This window comes from Carcharodon carcharias, chromosome 7 (genome assembly GCF_017639515.1).
Source record: "Carcharodon carcharias isolate sCarCar2 chromosome 7, sCarCar2.pri, whole genome shotgun sequence".
NCBI lineage: Eukaryota > Metazoa > Chordata > Chondrichthyes > Lamniformes > Lamnidae > Carcharodon > Carcharodon carcharias.
This window is the reverse complement of record NC_054473.1, coordinates 33819231-33839743: the sequence shown is the minus strand read 5'-3', so window position 1 is coordinate 33839743 and position 20513 is coordinate 33819231. Positions and strand designations below refer to the sequence as shown.

The 20513-nt window shown below is 40.6% G+C and overlaps 1 protein-coding gene across 5 annotated transcripts in view; it reads left to right on the top strand.

The window, feature by feature from the left end:
• The window catches only part of ptpdc1a (protein tyrosine phosphatase domain containing 1a), a 153769-nt gene that overhangs the window by 68711 nt on the left and 64545 nt on the right, over nt 1-20513 (top strand). For 4 of the 5 annotated variants that reach the window (XM_041192411.1, XM_041192412.1, XM_041192415.1 and 1 more), the window contains one exon: nt 17887-17976. In XM_041192411.1, the coding sequence (XP_041048345.1) occupies nt 17895-17976 (82 nt within the window). In that variant the 5' untranslated portion in view covers nt 17887-17894. Of the gene's footprint in view, nt 1-17867; nt 17977-20513 lie in introns of all 5 variants that reach the window. The other variant, XM_041192414.1, reaches the window with a different exon arrangement.

Sequence of the window (20513 nt, the reverse complement as noted above, 5' to 3'; positions counted from 1 at the left end):
CAGAGACTGCAACTTTAGCTGAAAAGCCAGAAACCAGTTATTGCTTGGAATATGATTGAGTTAATCACCAGCGGCCTTCATTTTTCCTTCCGTGAACTGAGAGAATTTCCAAGCCTTTTGGGGAGAGAGTATAATACTGATTCTTGGTGTTAGAGGGGAATGGGTGTTTGTTGTGATTATATTTCAGATGTTGTGAAAATAAACATTCATCCTCTCCTTTGATTTAAGTTTGCAAGAAAGTCTGTTCTTAAAAGTCACAACACACCAGGGGTTGTTGCGGTCAGTCGAGAGGTAGGAAAAAAGGGAAAATTATCCCACATCTCTTTCTTGCCCATGTCGAACTCAGTGATCCTTGTGTTGTTTAGCTGACACCACATATTCCAATGTATCTTGTTGATGCTATATAACATAATAAGCTTAATCACTTTCTGTTAGTGAATCTGACTTCAATTTGTAGAGCTATGACAAAAAAAATCATGACCAAAACATTTTCATTTCTATCACACAAGCAAATCCTTTGAAAATGGTGCCGCTCATCAAATTTAATTATACTAAACATCAAGGTAAATATAGCCTTTTGCCCTGTGACAGAGACACTAATCCTGACTCTTAATTTACAATGGGACTGCTTTTTACTCGGTAAGTATGGGGAAAAGCTGCCGCTTATCTCTTGCAATTTATTTATAGACACTACAATGTTGCCAATGTTGAGGACATAAATTTCACAACCAGCATTCCCTGTTTGAATGATCGATCATGGAATTAACACTCTAAATGCTGATTCTCTGCCAGTACAACCTTTTCATTTGATTAGTTTGGTGGTAAAATTCCCTGATATCCAATATAGACAAATTACATCCACGGGTTCATTTTCAAGTTTGAATACTGCGCTTGGAAACTGCTTTGGAACAAAGTTACTTTTGCTGTTTTTCTCTCCCTATCCTGCCTTGCTCTCCCCTGCTTTTTTTCTCCTCCCTCGTTCCATGCAATCTCCCTATTGTTTGCTCTATCCCTTATTTTCTGAGCTCTGCTCTGTGATCGTCCCCCATTTTCCACTTCCTCTTCCTATTTTCTTAGCCTTGTTCCCTTCTCCCTTTTTTTTAACCACCCCACCATCTTTTCCTCATCATTCCTCACTTTCCATTTTATCTTTGAACTTAGCCTCTTAATTTAAAACATATAGCTTTCTCTGGTTGAATTTAATAGTAACTGTGCAGCCCTTTTGACATACTAATTCCCTATTTTACATGAAATTTAGGTTTTTGAAGTAGAAATTAGTGTCATGTGTGCGATGTGCACTTTCCTAACTGTGGCTTGCTTTTCCTTACATTTCAATTCCTAGTCATGCCTAGAAAATGTAATGCACAGTTTGTAGTAACACACTTAAAGTGACCTTCCAGTCTTGTAGATAAATGCAGAAAATATATAAACTTTTTCTTGTAAAAGGAAATCCCAAAGTATTCTATTAGCACATCAAAAGTAAAAAGGTGGTAAAAGGAGGAGTAGGGCTGATTAGGGAACAAAAAGGAGATTTACACATAGAGGCAAGAGGCATGGCTGAGGTGTTAACTGAATACTTTGTATCTGTCTTTACCTACAGGCAGAGGCTGCCCAGGCCATGGTGACAGATGAGGAAACTCAGTCACATGAAGGGTTTAAAATTGATGAGGCATTGGATAAGCTGTTGGTACTTAAAGTTGATAAGGCACCAGGACAAGATGAGATGCATCCAAGAATATTGAAAGATGTGAGAGTGAAAATTGCAGAGTCACAGGCAATAATCTTTCAATGTTTCCTGGATTCGGGGGAGATGCCGAAGGACTGGAGATTTGCAAACATTATGCCTTTGTTCAAAAAAGGTTGTAAAGATCTGCCCTGCAATTACAGACCAGTCAGTTTAACTTCATTGGTGGGGAAACTTCTAGAAACAATTATTCAAGATAGAATTAATAGTTACATGGAAAAATGTGGATTGATTTGGAAGAGTCAGCATGGATTTATTAAAGGAAAATCGTTTCTAATTAACTTGCTGGAGCTTATTGAAGAGGTAACGGAGATGGTTGTTGAGGGCAAGGCAGTTGATGTGATGTATATGGACTTCCAAAAGGTGTGTGATACAGTGCCACACAACAGACTTGTGAGGAAAGTTATAGATCATGGAATAAAAGGGACAGTAACAATGTGGATACAAAATTGGCTGAGGGATAGGAAACAGAGAGTAATGGTTAATGGGTATTTTTTGGGCTGGAACAAGGTTTGTAGTGGAGTTCCCCAAGGGTCAGTAATGGGACCCTTGCTTTTCCTGATTATATATAAATGATCTAGATCTTGGTGTGCAGGCGACACAAAACTTGGGAGAATTGTAAACTGAGAGGACGACAGTGTAGAACTTCAAAAGGACATTGACATATTGGTGGAGTGGGCAGATAGGTGGCAGATGAAGTTCAGTGCGGAGAAGTGTGAGGTGATACACTTTGGTACAAAGAATATGGGAAGACAATATAAAATAAAGGATACTATTCTAAAGGGTGTGCAGAAGCAGAGAGACCTGACTGAATATGTACATAAGCCATTAAAGGTGGTAGGACAGGTAGAGAGATCTGTTTCTAAAGCATTCGGTATTGTAGGCTTCATTAATAGGGGCATAGAGTATAAGAGCAGGGAGGTTTTGATGAACTTACATATGATGCTGATTAGACCTCAGTTGGAGTATTGTGTATAGTTCTGGGCGCCACACAATGTGAATGCATTGGAGAGAGTGCAAAAGAAATTTATGAGAATGGTTCCAGGGATGAGACACTTAAGTTAAGAGGAAACATTGGAGAAGTTGGGACTGTTTTCCTTGGAGAGGAGAAAGCTAAGGGAAGACTTGAAAGAAGTTTTCAAAATCATGAGCGGTGTGGACAGAGCAAATACGGAGAATGCAGGAGATTGGCACTAAGTTAAAATGCTCAGAGAGCTGTTGCAGACATGATGGCCAAATGGCCTCCTGCGCCCTAACAGTTCTATGATTCTGTACTTTGAATTGTGACCAAACTCCTATTATCATGACTTTGTCTGCCACGTATAGTTGCTTCTTCTTTGCTTGGAATGGTTAGCTTAAATAATTTCAACTCGTATCTGAGTGTCTCAATTTATCACTGGGGGTAAATTCAGCAACAGTGAATTGGAATATTCAGGGTTTGTACTACTTCCCTGCTTTTTTGTAGGAAAAACGCTTGTTCTTTTGGCAATTGGATTAAAAAGATCACAATGGCCACTGACAGTGCAGTATATATGGGGAAGGTCATGAGCGAATATGCTCATTATTTGGATTTTCACAAGCAGTACAGCTGAAGGTTTTAGAACCAGTACTAAGCTGAATAATCCTCTGTTATTTTCCTAAGCATAATGTGTGTAATTTACAAGAAGAAATAATTGAGTTTGTTTCATTTATTGATAGCAGAGGCTGTCATTTTATTGAACTGAATTAATTCCCTGTATTTGCCCGATATGAAATATTTTTATTTTGTAACTTGTGGCTGTTCAAACCTTAAAAATTGTATAATGTTAGAAATAATGAAATTAAATGGATTGTAAACAACTTGCAATTCAATATTATTTCCCTGTTGTGCTATCTTTTTGTGCGTTTCTGTTAGGGCTGATTGGGAAGTTTAAATACAATTGCTTTTCCACCATTTAAAGAAGTGAGATTTTAAATTGTGGTTGTTGCCATTGCTCCTGAAACCAAAGTTTAACACCGCACTTGATTAGCTTCAAATTATGGTGAAGTATGAGCAAGTCCAGTTGTGACATATGCCTGCAGTGAAGCTGTTGATATTTTCATGAAAGTGTCTGAAAATTTGGGGCTTTGCCTTGAAGATAAACTGAAAAACAAGAATTGTTAAGAGCATGTTAGAAATGTGAAAAGTTATAATCTTAGTATTATTTAACCTTTCACATCTAAGTGGGGTTTTATACGAGGATGCTGTTTAAGTGTTATTGAAGGTGCTTTACACATCTTTAATTGAACACCAGATTCTCCAGTTCAGTGATATGCTCATATTTTGAGTTTTATTTTTCAATAGGAAACAGGGTGTGCTGTTTTAATGTTGCTTGATTTTGATGACAAAGGTAGGAGTAAGTGTTCAAAACTCATTCTTAAGATTAGCTTACAAATCCTTTATGAATAGTTTAGAAAAAATACAGTACCAATCAACCTTGTGGGATGTTGTTTACAGGGAGTGGAAACCATATATAGTGTTTGGGTAGAGTACTGCATAGGTGGAAATTGAGCCAGAGAGTGCAGAAATAGTTTCTTTATGGATGTATCAACACTATTCATGTCATGGTCAGGCTTCTTCCTGTAGTTATTTCTTATGGACAGGTGAGCAAAGCACTTATGAGCGCCTTTATCATTCTGAAAGGCCCCAAGGTACTTCACAAGATCTTTTCCAAACAAAATTGGACACTGCGTCACGTTTGGCGATATCAGGACATATGTCAAGGAGGTATCCTTTAAGGAGTATCTTCAAAAAACAGGAGAGAGACGGAGAAGTTTAGGGAGGGAATTCCAGATATGTAGTCAGAGACTCATCTCAGGGTCAAATATGACACCAAGGTTGCAAATGGTCTGGCTCATCCTCAGACAATGGCCAGGGAGAGCGATGGAGTTGGTGGCCAAAGAGCTGAGTTTGTGATGTGGACTGAAGACAATGGCTTCAGTCTTGCTAATGTTTAGTTGGGGAAAATTTCTGCTATCCAGTACTGGATGTTGGACAAGCAGTGTTACAACTTGGAATCAGCCAAAAGAGGTGGTGGTGAGGTGAAGTTGGGTCATAGCGTACTTGTAGAACCTGATGCATTTCAGATGATTTTGTTGAGGGGCAGAATGTGGATATAAAATAATAGAACCTTAGAAAAGCTACGGTGCAGAAAGAGGCCGTTCAGTCCATCATGTCTGCGCTGGCCAAAAAGAGAAAACAGAAACTAGCTGCTCATTTTGATCCCACTTTCCAGCATCTGGTCCGTAGTCTTGCAGGTTACAGCACTTCAGATACATATCCAGGTACCTTTTAAATGAGTTGAGCATTTCCGCCTCAACCACCAACTTAGACAGTGAATTCCAGACGCCCGCCACTTTCTGCGTGAAAAAGTTTTTCCTCATGTTCCCTCTAATCCTTCTAACAATCACCTTAAATCTATGCCCCCTGGTAATTGATCCCTCAGCTAGGGGAAACAAGTCTTTCCTGTCTACCCTATCTAGGTGGCTCATAATTTTGTACACCTCAATTGTCATCCCTCAGCCTCCTTCATTCTAAGGAAAACAATCCCAGCGTACTGAATCTTTCCTCATAGTTGAAATTTCAAGGTCTGGCAACATTCTTGTATATCTCCTATGTACTCTCTCCAGAGCAACACGTCCTCCCCGTAATGTGGTCTTTCCTGTCTGCCCTATCTGGGCTGCTCATAATTTTGTACCCCTCAATCATCATTCTTCAGCCTCTGCTGTGCTAAGGAAAACAACCCTAGCCTATCCAATCTCTCCTCATTGCTGCAATTTTCAAGCCCTCGTAACAAAACATGCAAATGTGATGTGAGAAAAAACTTTTTCACACACCGAGTGCATTGGGTCTGGATTGTACTGTCTGCAAGTGTGGTGGAGACAGGTTCACTCGAGGCATTCAAGAGGGAATTAGTTATTTTATTTAAATAGAAGCAATGTGCTGGGTTACGAGGAAAAGGCAAGAGAATGGCACTGAGTCATAATGCTCATTTGGAGAGCCAGTACAGACATGATAGGCTGAATGGCCTCCTCCTGCACCGTAACAATTCTGTGATTCCTGTAAATCTCCTCTGCACTCTCTCCAGAGCAATTATGTCCTTTCTGTAATGTGGTGACCAGAACTGTGTAGACAATTCCAACTGTGGCATCACCAGTGTTTTATACAGTTCCATCATTACATCCCTGCTTTGTATTCAATACCTTGCCCAATAAAGCAAAGCATTCCATATGCTTTCTTGACTACCTTGTCCACCTGTCCAGCCACCTTCAAGGACCTGTGGACATGCACTCCTCAACTCCTCTCAATAACTTCCCGTTTACTGAATATTCCCTTGCTTTGTTTGCCCTCCCCAAATATATTACTTTACACTTTTCCAGTTTGGATTCCATTTGCCACTTCTTCTCCCACTCAACCAAACCATTGATATCATTCTGGAGTGACTCTCTTCACTGTCAACTACATGATCAATTTTTGTGTCATCTGCAAATTTCCCAATCTTGCCTCCTACGTTTATGTCTAAATCATTACTATATACAACAAACAGCAAGGCTTCCAACGCAGAGCCTTGTGGAACATCACTGGAAACTGTTTTTCATTCGCAAAAGCATCCATCGACCATTACCCTTTGTTTCCTGTCACTGAGCCAATTTTGGATTCAACCTGCCACTTTCCCCTGTATCCCATGAGATCTCACTTTCCTGACCAGTCTGCCATGTGGGACCTTGTCAAATGCCTTACTGAAATCCACCTAGACAACATCCACTACACTACCCTCATTGATCCTCCTTGTTAGTTCCTCAAAAAATTCTATTAACTTAGTAAGACACGATCTTCCCCTAGCAAAAACCATGCTGTCCATCTCTATTCTCAACCATGCCTTTCTAATTGACAGTTTATCCTGTCTCTCAGAATAGTTTCTAATAATTTGCCCACCACCGAAGTTAGACTGACTGGCCTATAATTTTCTGGCCTATCCCTCGCATCCTTTTTAAATAATGGTACAATATTTGCAGACCCTCAATCCTCTGGGACCTTGCCTGTACCTAGTGAGGTTTGGAAAATGATCCTCAGAGCACCTGCTATTTCCTCCCTGGCTTCCTTCAACAGCCTGGGATACAATCCAGCTGGCTCTGGTGATTTATCCACCTTCAAGGATGCCAGTCTCTCCAGGTCTTCCTCTTTCACTATTATTATTGTGTCAAACTTTTCACACTCCTCTTTAACTAGAATGTCTGCATCATCCCTGTCCTTAGTGAAGGCAGAGATAAAGTACTGATTGAGAGCCCTGACAACATCATCTGCATCAGCCCACAAGTTACCATGTACATCTTGTGATAGACCCTACCTTTTCCTTAGTTATTCTCTTGCTCTTAATGTACTGCTAAAACATTTCAGGATTTTCTTTGATTTTACCTGCCAATATTTTTTCATATCCTCTCTTTGCTTTCCTAATTTCCATTTTTACTTATTCCCCCTGCGTACATTCTATACTTCTCTAGGCTTTCTACAGCACTAAGTCATTTGTGACTGTCATAAGCTTTTTTTTTTGTTTTATCTTGGCCTGTATGCTTCTGGATAACCAGGGGGCTCTAAGTTTGGCAGTACCGCCCTTTTTCTTTGAGGTGACACGTCTGCACTGTCTGCACGTAGAATCTCGCCTTTGCCTCCCAATGATTTGATACAGCTTTTCCTTCTAATAGCTGCATCCAGTCCACTTGCCAGCTCACCTTTTAGCTTTGTAAAAATTTGTCTTCCCCCAATTTAGGATTTTTACTCCTGTTCTATCTTTGTCCTTTTCCATAATGATGCTAAATCTAACTATTATTATGGTCACTATCTCCAAAACGATCCCCTACTGCTGCTTCATCCACTTGCCCAGCTTCATTTCCTAAGACTAAGGCTAAATATAGAATTGTGCCCGCTTACATTGGGCTTGTTACGTGCTGGCTAAAAAAAAGTTCTCTTGAATGCAGTTTGAGTTTTGCACCCTCTGTGCCCTTTACACTGTATCCCAATTGATATTGGGGTAGTTGAAGTCCCCAACAATTACTGCTCTATTGTTTTTGCACTCAGAAGTCTGTCTACAGATTTGCTCTTCTAACTCCCTTCCACCATTTGGGGGTCTATAGCACACTTCTAGGAGTGTGACTGCCTCTTTATTTCTGAGCTCAACCCATATGGCCTCATTTGATGTTTCATTTAGTATATCATCCCTTCTCACAGCTGTAATTGACTCTTTAACCAATAATGCTACACTGCCACCCAGAGAAGCAAGCATAGATCCTTGGAGGACTCTAGAGGTAATGGTGTGGGGGGCAGGGGGATGGGTGGGGTGGGTGTTGGTGGGAGATGAGAAACCATTGCACGGGGTTCTCTGACAATGACTGGATTGGTAACGATGGAACCGGGTGAAGACAGTCCCATACTGCTGGATGGATGAGTGGCATGGGAGGAGGATGGGTGTGGTCAACTATATTAAAGGCTGCAGGCAGGCCAAAAAGGATAGTTTACCATGATGGCAGTCAAATACTAATTTGGGATTTTGACAACTGTTTTTGTACTGTGACGAGGCAGAAACCTAATTTTGCTTGGTGAACTTGGAGAGGGAAATGGCGGAGGCTGCTAAATGGATGGTTTCTATTTGTGACAAAACCCATGAGCTCCTCGCATGTATTGGCGGTGAGCCTGGAGGAGGTGGGGAAAGAGATCCAAAGGAACCATGCCACCAGCATGTTGGGTAGACATCTTTCTAATTTCAAAGATTTTGAATCGATTTGAATTTTTTTTTCAAGGAATTCTCTGTTTCGTTTGTGAGTTTTGAAACCTTAAAAAAAATGCTCATAATCACAATACATAATACATAAAAGAACAAGTGAAGAGGCACTCAGTAGTGCGCATACCTCCACCATGCTGTTAATGTTATTGCAATTACGCAGTTCTTCCTTGAAGCTTTTACTTGCCTGGTGATGCTCTGTCACTACAAAACTGAAAAAAATAAATATTTTGATTAAAAGCTTCCATCTCACGGAGGAGACTTCAGGCTAATCGATAGCCAACAACCTGCTCTGAAAACTCTGTTCACATTTTGACAGCTGAGACAATCCACAACATCCTAAAACAAGCAGCAAAATTCTAAACCAAACCACCCACAACATTCTTTAAAAAAAATTCAATTCACCCTATCTCCCAATGTTAACAGATCCTTTTAAAAAAAATTCTAGGATCTAGATCAGCATTTTCAGAAAATCTAATTAGTTATTCCTCGGGCTGTACCCTTTCTCTGTACCAAGTTTCATTGAAATCCATCCATTAGTTTTGAGATATATTGTTTACAAATTCACCAATGAGCAAGAGCAAAAATATTACCTCCTCTCCCCCCACTTCAGGGGTGGATTTAATAAATAGGTTTTCATAGTTTTCTGTTGTAGTTTTAATCTTTATCTAGAGAGAGAATTTTGAGTTGCTTACAAAAATATAATATCTGAAAATCATGGTTTTGCCTGTCCTAGATGTTGAGCTTTTTTTCTGGACCTTTGTTCCTCTATGGTTCTCACTGTTTGGTTTAGTTCCTTTCCCACCTGCACCACCTTACATTTTTCCTGCTCCTGAATGTGGGTGACAGTCATGGGGAGAAGGAGCTTGAAATATTGATTCCGATCATGGGAAATGAGGCTAAAAATGAACCGGAATTTGAGGTAGGCCAGGATGGATGGTCACTGGTGAAGGTGGACGTGGTAGGGGGAAATGGTATTTTGTGGGATGCACCACTAGTTATAGGGAGGATAAGTGTAATTATGCGAGTTGAGGGTTTGAATTTTGGGCCGAGAGCAGAGGATGTGGAGCGATGATCTTTGTTTCTTCAGAAACCTTCTTCTCAAAATATGTGTGACACTGGCAAAGCCTTTTTTATTCATTCACTCATGCGTTGTGGACGTCACTGGCAAGGTCAGCATTTATTGTCCATCCCTAATTGCCCTTGAGAAGATGGTGGTCAGCTGCCTTCTTGAACCACTGCAGCCTGTGTTGTGAAGGGACTCCCACAGTGCTGCTATGTAGGGACTTTCAGGATGTTGAACCAGCGATGATGAAGCAATAGCAGTATAATCGCACGTCAAGGTGGTGTGTGACCTGAAGGGGAACGTGTAGATTGTAGTGGTCCCACATACCTGCTTAAATCACTAACTTGCAGCTTCTCCCTTTGTGGAGAAAGAAAAAGCTTTGCACTGTTCTTTCTTGCATTTAATCTATATGTATGTCTACTTGTTCTTGATCACAATCAGTGGAAGCTATTTGTTTCCATCTGCGCTGTCGTATTTCTTGATAAATGAACACCTCTATTAACTTGCTGGAAGTTGAAAAATATAGATTGGTGACATTCATGAAATATCAATAAGAAATTAAAATTAATTAAAAACACAAAAGGTGTTTGTCTTGTGTGGGAGAAAACATGGAATTTCAGAAGGAAAACAATCCAGAGACCAGAACTTGAAATTGCATACAAACACAAATCTGTTTTTTACAAAACCATATTCACTTTATCAGATAGAGGGCGCGATGAGATGTCTATAATTGAAAGTTCTATCATTGTGCCACCTGTAGGAGTAAGAAACCATTGCAGGAAAATGTTCACACTTTTATAATGAGATTTTGTGCAGGTTGACAGAAGTTTTCAATGTAACAATAGTCTTTATTGATTTTTAATATAATACTGAATTATTTGCTCATTTAGATCAAGTCTAGGTACACACATCAGTAAGTTAAATTTACCCTAGTCTGCTGCTAATTGAAAAATTTCAGTGAATTGACTGATGCTTGTTAAATTGGGATTGAAGGATTTCACATATTTGAGTGCTTAATTTTTCAACTAATTATTCGTTCTTACTTAGTAGTTGCTGACTGATTTGAGCTGCTTTTGATTCATGTTTATGCAATTTTGAAATTGAGTTATAAGCCAATTTTTCGAGGTGTGCCCTAACAAAGATTTGTTGATAGAAAAATTTGTAGCACAGAAGAAGGCCATTTGGCCCATTGTCTGTGCTGGCCGTAAAAGAGGTATCCAGTCTAATCCCAATTTGCCAAACCAGGAATTGGCTGATTTCCAAAGAAGAGTCATATTTGACTCGAAACATTAATTCTGTTTCGCTCTCCATAGATGCTGCCAGACCTGCAGAGTTTTTCCTGCGCTTCTATTTTTATTTTAGGAAGTGGCTGAACTAACTGTCTGATAATTTTATCTGAAATATTGGCTTCAATTGATTAGAAAAATCTTTTGCAGCTGTGCTGTTCCAAAAGTATTTTACAAGGTGCTGTAATTTCAAGAAATTTGAAGAATTTCATATAAGAAATTAAAATTAATTAAAAACACAAAAGGTGTTTGTCTTGTGTGGGAGAAAACATGGAATTTCAGAAGGAAAACAATCCAGAGACCAGAACTTGAAATTGCATACAAACACAAATCTGTTTTTTACAAAACCATATTCACTTTATCAGATAGAGGGATGCTAGAAACAGAAGTCTGCCAGAAGTTCCTTTGAAGGACATATTATTTTAGGCCATTTCTGCATCATCTTGAACTTCTGGTAGCAGTTGTGTTGTTAATGACACTTTGTGCCAAATTCTTTGTGCAAAAAAAAATTGTTGCCAGTACTATTACTGGCACCAATGTTTCCCATAGGATTCCTCCAATCTAACATCACAAGGAGAGGCATACCTACAGTGAGATGTCAGGTAGGTTTGGGTGCACAGAAGATGATTTGTGTCAGCATACACACATTTGCCTCTGGAGATATCAATGCATCTTGTTTAAGAGACAATTTTTTTTTATGCATTCGTGGGATGTGGGTGTTGCTGGCTAGACCATTTATTCCCCATCCCTAATTGTCCTTGAGATGTTGGTGGTGAGCTGCCACCTTGAATTGCTGCAGTCCATGTGATATATGTACACCCACAATGCTGTTAAGAAGGGAGTTCCAATATTTTGACCCAGCAACAATGAAGGAATGGCAATATGTTTCCAAGCCAGGATGGTGTGTGGCTTGGAGGGGAACATCCAAGTGGTGGTGTTCTCATGTGTGTGCTGCCCATGTCTTCTTGATGGTAGTGGTCATGGATTTTGGAGGTCCTGCCTAAGGAGCCTTGGTGAATTCCTGCAGTACATCTTGTAGATGGTACACACTGCGTCAGTGGAGGAGAGAGTGAATGTTTCTGGATGGGGTGCCAATCAAGTGGGCTGCTTTGTCCTGGATGGCGTCGAGCTCCTTAAGTGTTGTTGGAGCTGCACTCATCCAGGTAAGTGGGAAGTATTCCATCACACACCTGACTTGTGCTTGTAGATGCTGGGCAGGCTTTGGGGAGTCAGGAGGTGAGTTATTCGCCACAGGATTCCTAGCCTCTGACCCTGCCCTTGTAACCACAGTATTTATATGGCTAGTGCAATTCAGTTTCTGGTCAATGGTAACCCCCAGGATGTTGATAGCGGCTGATTCAGTGATGGTAATGCCATTGAATGTCATGGGGAGATGTTTGGAATCTCTCTTGTTGGAGATGGTCATTGCCTGGCACTTGTGTGGCATGAATGTTACTTGCTAGTCTGGATATTGTTCAAGTCTTGCTGCATTTGGGCATGGATTTCATCAGTATCTGAGGAGTTGTAAATGGTGCTGAACATTGTGCAATCATTAGCGAACATCCCACTTTGACCTTATGATGGAGGGAAGATCATTGATGAAGTAGCTGAAGATGATTGGGCCAAGGGCACTCCCCTGAGGAACTCCTGCGGTGATGTCCTGGAACCAAGATGATTGATCTCAACAACCACAACCATCTTCTTTTGTGCTAGGTATGACTCCAACCAGCAGAGAGATTTCCGCCTGATTTCCATTGACTCCAGTTTTGCTAGGGCTCCTTCATGGCTCACTTGCCTTGATGTTAACTCTCACCTCACCTCTGGAGTTCATTCCATGTTTTTGACAAGGCTCTAATGAAGTCAGGAGCTGAGTGATCCTGGTGGAAACCAAACTGACTGTCAGTGAGCAGGTTATTTCTAAATAAGTGCCACTTGATAGCAATGTCAATGACCCCTTCCATCACTTAACCGATGATCGAGAGTAGACTGATGGAAAGGTAATTCACTGGATTGGATTTGTCCTGTTTTTTTGTGGGCGGGACAGACCTGGGCAATTTTCCACATTGCTGGGTAGATGCCAGTGTTGTAGCTGTACTGATACAGCTTGGCTAGGGGCACGGCATGCTCTGGGGCACAAGTCTTCCCTACTATTGTTGGAATATTGTCAGGGCCCGTAGCCTTTACACTATCCACAGCTTTCAGCCATTTCCTGATGGTCATGTGGAGTGAATTGAATCGGCTGAAGATCGTGATGCCGAGGACCCCCGGAGGAGGCCAAGATGGATTATCCACTTGGCACTTCTGGCTGAAGATTGTTGCGAATGCTTCAGCCTTATCTTTTGCACTGTTGTGCTGGGCTCCCCCATCATTGAGGATGTGGATCCTCCTCCTTCAGTGAATTGTTTAATTGTCTACCATGACTGGATGTGGCAGGACTGAAGAGCTTAGATCTGATCTGTTGGTTGTGGGCATTGCTTAGCTCTGTCAATTGCATGCTGCTCACGCTGTTTGGCACGCAAGTAGCCCTGAATTTTAGCTTCACCAGGTTCATGCCTCATTTTTCGGTGTGTCTGGTGCTGCTCCTGGCATGCCCTCCTGCACTCTTCATTGAACCAACTCCTGGCTTGGTGGTAATGATAGAGTGGGGGATATGACAGACCATAAGGTTGCAGATTGTGGTTGACTACAATTCTGCTGCTGTTGATGACCACCGCAGCTCATGATTTCCCAGTATTGAGTTGCTAGATCTGTTTGAAATCTATTCCATTTAGCATGGTGGTAGCGCCACATAACACAATGGAGGGTATCCTCAATGTAAAGATAGGACTTCATCTCCACAAGGACTGTGTAATGGTCACTCCTACCGATACTGTCATGTACAGATCTATTTGCAGCAGGCAGGTTGGTGAGGATGAGGTCAAGTATGTTTTTCTCTCTTGGTTCCCTCACCACCTGCTGCAGACCCAGCTTAACAGCTATATCCTTTAGGGCTCGGTCAGTCGTGGTGCTACCGAGCCACTCTTGATGGACATTGAAGTCCTCCACCCAGAGTACATTCTGTGCCCTTGCCACCCTCAGAGCTTCCTCCAAGTGGTGTTCAACATGGAGGAGTACTGACTCAGTAGCTGGGGAAGGGTGGGTGGGGGTTGATGTTGCAGGTGGGTGGAGTGTGGGGTGGTTGGTGGGGGTGGGGGGGGAATGGTATGTGGTAATCAGCAGATTTCCTTGCTTATGTTTGAACTGATGCCATAAGACTTCAGGGAGTCCAGAGTCGATGTTGAGGCCCTCACTGACAACTGTATATTAATGTGCCACCAGCTCTGCTGGGTTTGTCCTACTGGTGGGGCAGGACATACCCAGGGATTGTGATGGTGGTGTTCAGGACGTTATCTATAAGGTATGATTTGGTGAGTATGACGATGTCAGGTTGTTGCTTGACTAGTGTGTGAGACAGCTCCCCCATTTTTGGCGCAAGCCCCCAGATGTTAGCCAGGAGGACTTTGCAGCGTCGACAGGGCTGAGTTTGCCATTATCGTTTCTGGTGCCTAATTCGATGCTGAATGGTCCGTCTGGTTTCATTCTTTACGGTCTTCATCACAGTTTGATACAACTGAGTAGTTTGCTAGGCCATTTCAGAGAGCATTTAAGAGTCAGCCACATTACTGTGTGTCTGAAGTCGCATGTAGACCAGACTGGTTAAGGATAAAAACAAAAAAACTGCGGATGCTGGAAATCCAAAACAAAAACAGAATTACCTGGAAAAACTCAGCAGGTCTGGCAGCATCGGCGGAGAAGAAAAGAGTTGACGTTTCGAGTCCTCATGACCCTTCGACAGAACTAGATGACAGATTTCCTTCCCTAAAGGACATTAGTGAGTCAGATGACTTTTTAATGACAATCGACAATGGTTTCATGGTCATAATTAGACTTGTAATTCCAGATTTTTATTGAATTTAAATTCTGCCATCTACAGTGGTGGGTTCGAACCTGGGTCCCCAGAGCATTACCCTGCGTCTCTGGTTTACTAGCCCAGTGACAGTGAATTGGTGAATACAAAAGCTGCTCTTCAGAAAGGAAACAGGCACAGCCAACTGATATCTTATTTTCTATGTCAATTTATGCTATGTGAATGCTTGACCCATGCCAATCACTGTGCTAATTTGAGTGATATTACATGAAACAAGGGATTTCAGAGTGACCAACAACCAGCATATCCTGATTGGCTGCATCTTTCAAGGTACTACAGGCTTTGGAATACCTCGCTGGCAATGACTGTGGGTAACAGTCTTCACGGCTCTGAGTCACCAGAAAGGATAGCCTTGTTTGCAGCTATACAAGCAGCACAGGGCTGCTGTATCTCGTTATGATGTTTAGCTGCAGCTCTAGCCCCAATTCCACCTCCTTGCAGTCCTGCTGGAGTGGTGGCCATGGCAACGTTCTGTGGAATGGCTCACAGGGTCACTCTACTTGCACTTTATGCAGCACCAGCACCATTTCAGGCACAAAATGGGGGCTTGGGGCTGGTCTGCTCCATCACTTGGCTGCAGATTTATGTCTGTACATTGAATTTCTTTACTCATATTTATAAGCAGTGTTTTCCTTCAACCTTGGCACAGCCTTTAATGGGCTGACTTGATTTTCAGTTTCCCACTGCTAATGTTCCGATCACATTGAAGCTAAGTATAATTACATAAATGACTATCTTCAAAGAGTTGAGTGCTAAGAGTACATGCTCATTCCGATGAGATTTGCACTAGCTTTTAATCATATGGGATGGACTTGCATCAATAATGTAAATGACTGCATACGCTCTAAGCACTGCATAAATTTTTGTAAGCTATGCTTTGTGTTTTTTCCAGAATCTGGATCAACGTTGTACAATGCATCTCCAGCCATGTAAATGTTACAAAGACGTTTGTCAGCAAGCATGGTTATAGTGGTCAAAGCATTGGACTGGACCTGAAATCCATTCCTGTATGGTGATTGGTTGATAGTGTCAGGATTGCTTTCAGCTAATATCTAGTTGAAATGAATAATGCTATGTTAGATTTTTCTGAGCAGCAGCAAGATTCACCGTCAGTGTGGCATGCCATCAACTGAGAACTTCCACAAGTGGGAATATCTGGAGATGTAATACAGTGTATGGTGGATATCGTATACTGGTTTCCTGTATCCAATTTTCTTTTATCTTTATTTCTGGATTCATAAAATAATATGGATAGAAGAAGACAAATTTATCCTGATGAGTTTTTATTGGGCATGGACATCATGGTTAAGAGATTCTACATCTAAGTAAAAGTTATAATTTTCATGCAGGTTTACAGGGTGGATTTGTTGTCGCAGATATTCAAACAACAATGTCAGGGCCCTCATTCTTCAAGCTAAGCTATCCTCCTCATGTTATGCTCTGGATGTCCTTCCCTTCTGTCACCTGATCTGGTAAATAGATTAGTGCTTCTCTCTTGGTTGATTAAATCTATTCACTTTATTTTTAGTGTAGTTACAGTCACTATGATTCATGCATAATTTCACTTTCTTGGGTGGAAATAATTGGGTGACTATTGTGCAGGGATAGGAAGAAAGACTATGAAAATGTTACATCAATGCTTCAGGTTCCAGTGAGCTGAAAATTCTTATTCAATTCTGGTGTGTGTGAATGAGAATTCAATCAAAATAAATACTCAACATAAACTGGCTCTCAGTTTGGTTACAGAAGCTCTGCATCGCTACTATGATGATTTGCATTTATTTAATGATTCAACAAAGGGCATGCCTTAAGATGCTTTATAAAAGGGAAGAAAAATGAACAAATAAACTGGATTAAAATGATGCTGAACCATTGCAGGAAATGTCAAAAAGGTGGATTTTGATAGCAATTTTGGAAATTCAACAGACAATTGGCAAAGTTGATGGGTTTAAGGAGGAAGTTTCAGACAGTAGAATTGTCATCATAGTTGGGGGTGTAAGGGGGAGCAGAGGGGGTGGGGGGGGGGGGTGCAAGACAGGTTGCACAAAACAAAAAATCCTCAGTTGCAGAACTGAAGGGAAGGGGAGGGGATATAGACCTGGAGAGGGTTGTAGAAGTAGGGTGTGTATGTTTGTTGAAGGAGCTGTAGGTGCAATAAGTATTTTAAATCCAATGAGTTAGGGGGCAGGGAGTCCATGTAAGTTAGAGAGGATTGGGATGATGAGACTGCAGGACAGGTTACAGATGACTGAATTTGATGAGCTAGGGTTCATGGAGTGTAAGCATGCAAAGCTGGCAAGAAGATGCTTACAATAATTGACTCTAGAGGTGGCAGAAATATGGACAAAACACACAGATTTTTGGTAAATAACTACTGTTTTTGAATGTTTAACACAACTATCTTGCACACTTGCTTGTCCAGTGTGAAATTTGAGCAATGGTTAAACTGTATTTACATCTATTATTGGGTCACCATCTCTGATTATATTTTTCAAACTTTCTCCCCTTGTTGTCTTAAGCTACTGAACAGATATAGATATTGTCATGATCTTCCCACTTTACCAGGGTCACAATTCCATTTCCTCATTAGTCACCTTCGTGGTCTGTTTAAGTAAGTCTTGGCCATTTTGTGCTGCAGGCTCATTTTTTGAAAACAGCTCAGTTAAGCCTTAGAAATCTCAGGGCACTGTTAAAAGGAAAGATGCATGGCATCAAATGTCTTAGCAATTTTTTTCCCTGTCCTTTTTGCACCTAGGAAATAAACACTTCCTGGTCGGAAGAGGCAAGGTAATTCGCCCAATAATATAGCATTTGTGGTAAAGGCTGTCTGTTAAATGATCATATGGTTAACTCTGAAAAATATGTACTTTTATTGAAAGTTTCCATCCATAAATATAGACAAAGGAACATAATTTTCTGATCCATGAATATATAATGGAAATAGTGATAAATAAAACGTAGCATAGGAAATCAAGTGAGACAGGAAGTCTGCAGATATAATAAATTATAGATATATTGTATTTCAACAGATACTACCATGGCTACAAGAATTTCCCTACATCCTGAACTGCCTTACTCTTCATTAGAACACAGGAGATATATTGTAACTTCAGACAAAGGTAAATTACATTTAATAATGTTATAATAAACTTAGCCTTTTTGGTACTGAACTAACAACTGAGGCAGAGAGTTCAAATCTCACAATTGCAAGTTGTCAAATGATTTTACCAGTCATCAGTTATTCAGTTTTGAGATATCCAGTTTTCCTTATTCATCTGTATAGTCTGTTCAACAATTTAAAATTAAATTGAAATTGAATTTACTTTTAATGGAGACAAGAACTTTTAACACAGCAAGCAGTCTTGATGCTAGCGAAGATGCAAGTGAATGTCCAAGAGAGAATTTTACATTTCCTGGCCTAGTTAGAGCACTACCTATGTCCTTTTTATAATCAATATGACTTCTGTACTTTGGAGTGAAATATGCTGAAAATAAATTCAAAAATAGGGGAGTTGTTGTTGAGGTTGAACGGTATAAAGCGTTTTGATACAAAAATAAGTTGCATTTATTTTACACTTTTTGGGGGGGAAAATTATTTCATGGCAATTCAGAGAAGAGTTTGAATGCCAAACCTTCAGGTAGATTAGGAGAGGTGACCAAAGGCTTTGTTGGGCAAAGAAATTGAGGTTGTATTACTGACGTGTTCAGATGTTCAGTCTTGTAATAATTTTTAAATAACTCATTTTAAAAGTTCCACACCAAATTTCATTTCAAACAAAGCTGTACCCACAGTGTGAGTTTTGCTCAAAGTTGTCTACATGGTGGGCCCTGAAGCTTGGCCTGGTCAGGAGCTAAATCCCTTTTAACTGCTCCTATCTCATTAGATTTTGCATTCAAGAACCACATGCGCACACCAAAATTCATTGAACAAGCTGTACATGTGCTAGTAGCCAATTCAAAATAGGAAGTGGGTATCTGATACAAAAGATGGTGCAAGTGTACCCCCAGGTTGCCTGTGTGAGTCCATTTGCGCACTGAGTCAACGCAAACTCACTTATGCCATTTTAATAAATTTGTGGCACAGAGTATTGTGGACATGGTAGACAAATCAACCTGCTTTAACAGCCACATATATAATACTTAAATGTGAGTTGTTAAATTTAATGCTTGTAATTATAGTGCAGAATTTTCCCCTGAATATTTCATTCCCAATCAGTCTAATATCAATAAAAGATTAAACATCTGCTTATGATCAATTTTTTTGATGGAAAATTTTGGAAGGGTTGACCTGTCATTATAGTTCATATATGTTTAGGTAGCATGAATATTCATAACTTATGTAATTGCAGTACCGTCTGGGCATATAGAAAGCAGTTTTGGAAGGTTTGAAATAATTGAAATTCTCAGTGTAATTTTTTTTTCCTGTTGTTGTTCTAGCCAGAGAAGTATGAACCTTCATTCAGAAAGCATAAATTAATCGCGGAAAGTCAACATTGATTTGTTAAGGGATGGTCATGTCTTACTCTGATCCGTGGGATGGAGGGATTGCTCTATGAGGCAATATTCTCTAGAGTTTAGAAGCATACAAAATTCTTACAGGGCTCAAACAGGGTAGATGCAGGTAGGATGTTTCCCTTGGCTGGGGGCTTGAGAACCAGGGGACACAGTCTCAGAATAAGAGGCAGGTCATTTAAGACTTGAGATGAATTTCTTTACTCGGAAGGTGGTGAATCTTTTTGGAATTCTCTACCCCATAGAGCTATTGAGGCTCAGTCATTGAGTATACAGAGATTGATAAGTTTCTAGATATTAAAGGTATCAAGGGATATCGAGATTGTGGGGGAAAATGGCGTTGAGGTAGACGATCAGCCATGATCTAGTTGAATGGTGGAGCAGGCTCAAGAGTCCAAATTTCTCCTATTTCCTATAGCCCGAGGACTAACATGTTTGAATTTTTTGAGGACGTGACAAATAGGATTGATGAGGGCTGTGTGACAGATGTGATCTGTATGGACTTTAGGAAGGCTTTTGACAAGATCCCATATGGCAGGTGTTCACAAAAGTAAAAACCTTTGGCATTCAAGGAAGAATGGGAAATTGGATCCAAAATTGGCTTAGCAGCAGAAAGTAAAGGGTAATGGTGTGATGGGTGTTTTGCAACTGGAAGGCTGTTACCAATGGTGTTCTGCAGGGCTCAGTACTCGTTTCCTTGCTTTTTATTTGTTTAATTATTTGGACTCAAATGTAGGATGCATGAAAAAGAAGTTTACAAGTGATACAAAAATTGGCTGTGTTGTTGACAATGAAGAGGGAAGTTTAGTCTGCAGGAAAATATGGATGGTTTGGGCAGAAAAGTGGAATATGGAATTCAATCAGGAAATGAGAGCAATGGCCTTTGGAAGATGCAACAAGGTAAGGGAATGCACAATAAATCTGAGGATGTTGAGAAGTATGGAAGAACAGGGTGACCTTGGAGTATAGGTCCACAGATCCTTGAAGAGAGAAGGACAGGCTGAGAAAGTGACCAAGAAGGCATATGACATCCTTTCCTTTATTAGCCAAGGCATGAAATATTAGAACAGGAAAGTCATGCTAGAACTATATACAACACTATTTAGACCACAGCTTGAGCATGGAGTACAGTTCTGATCATCAT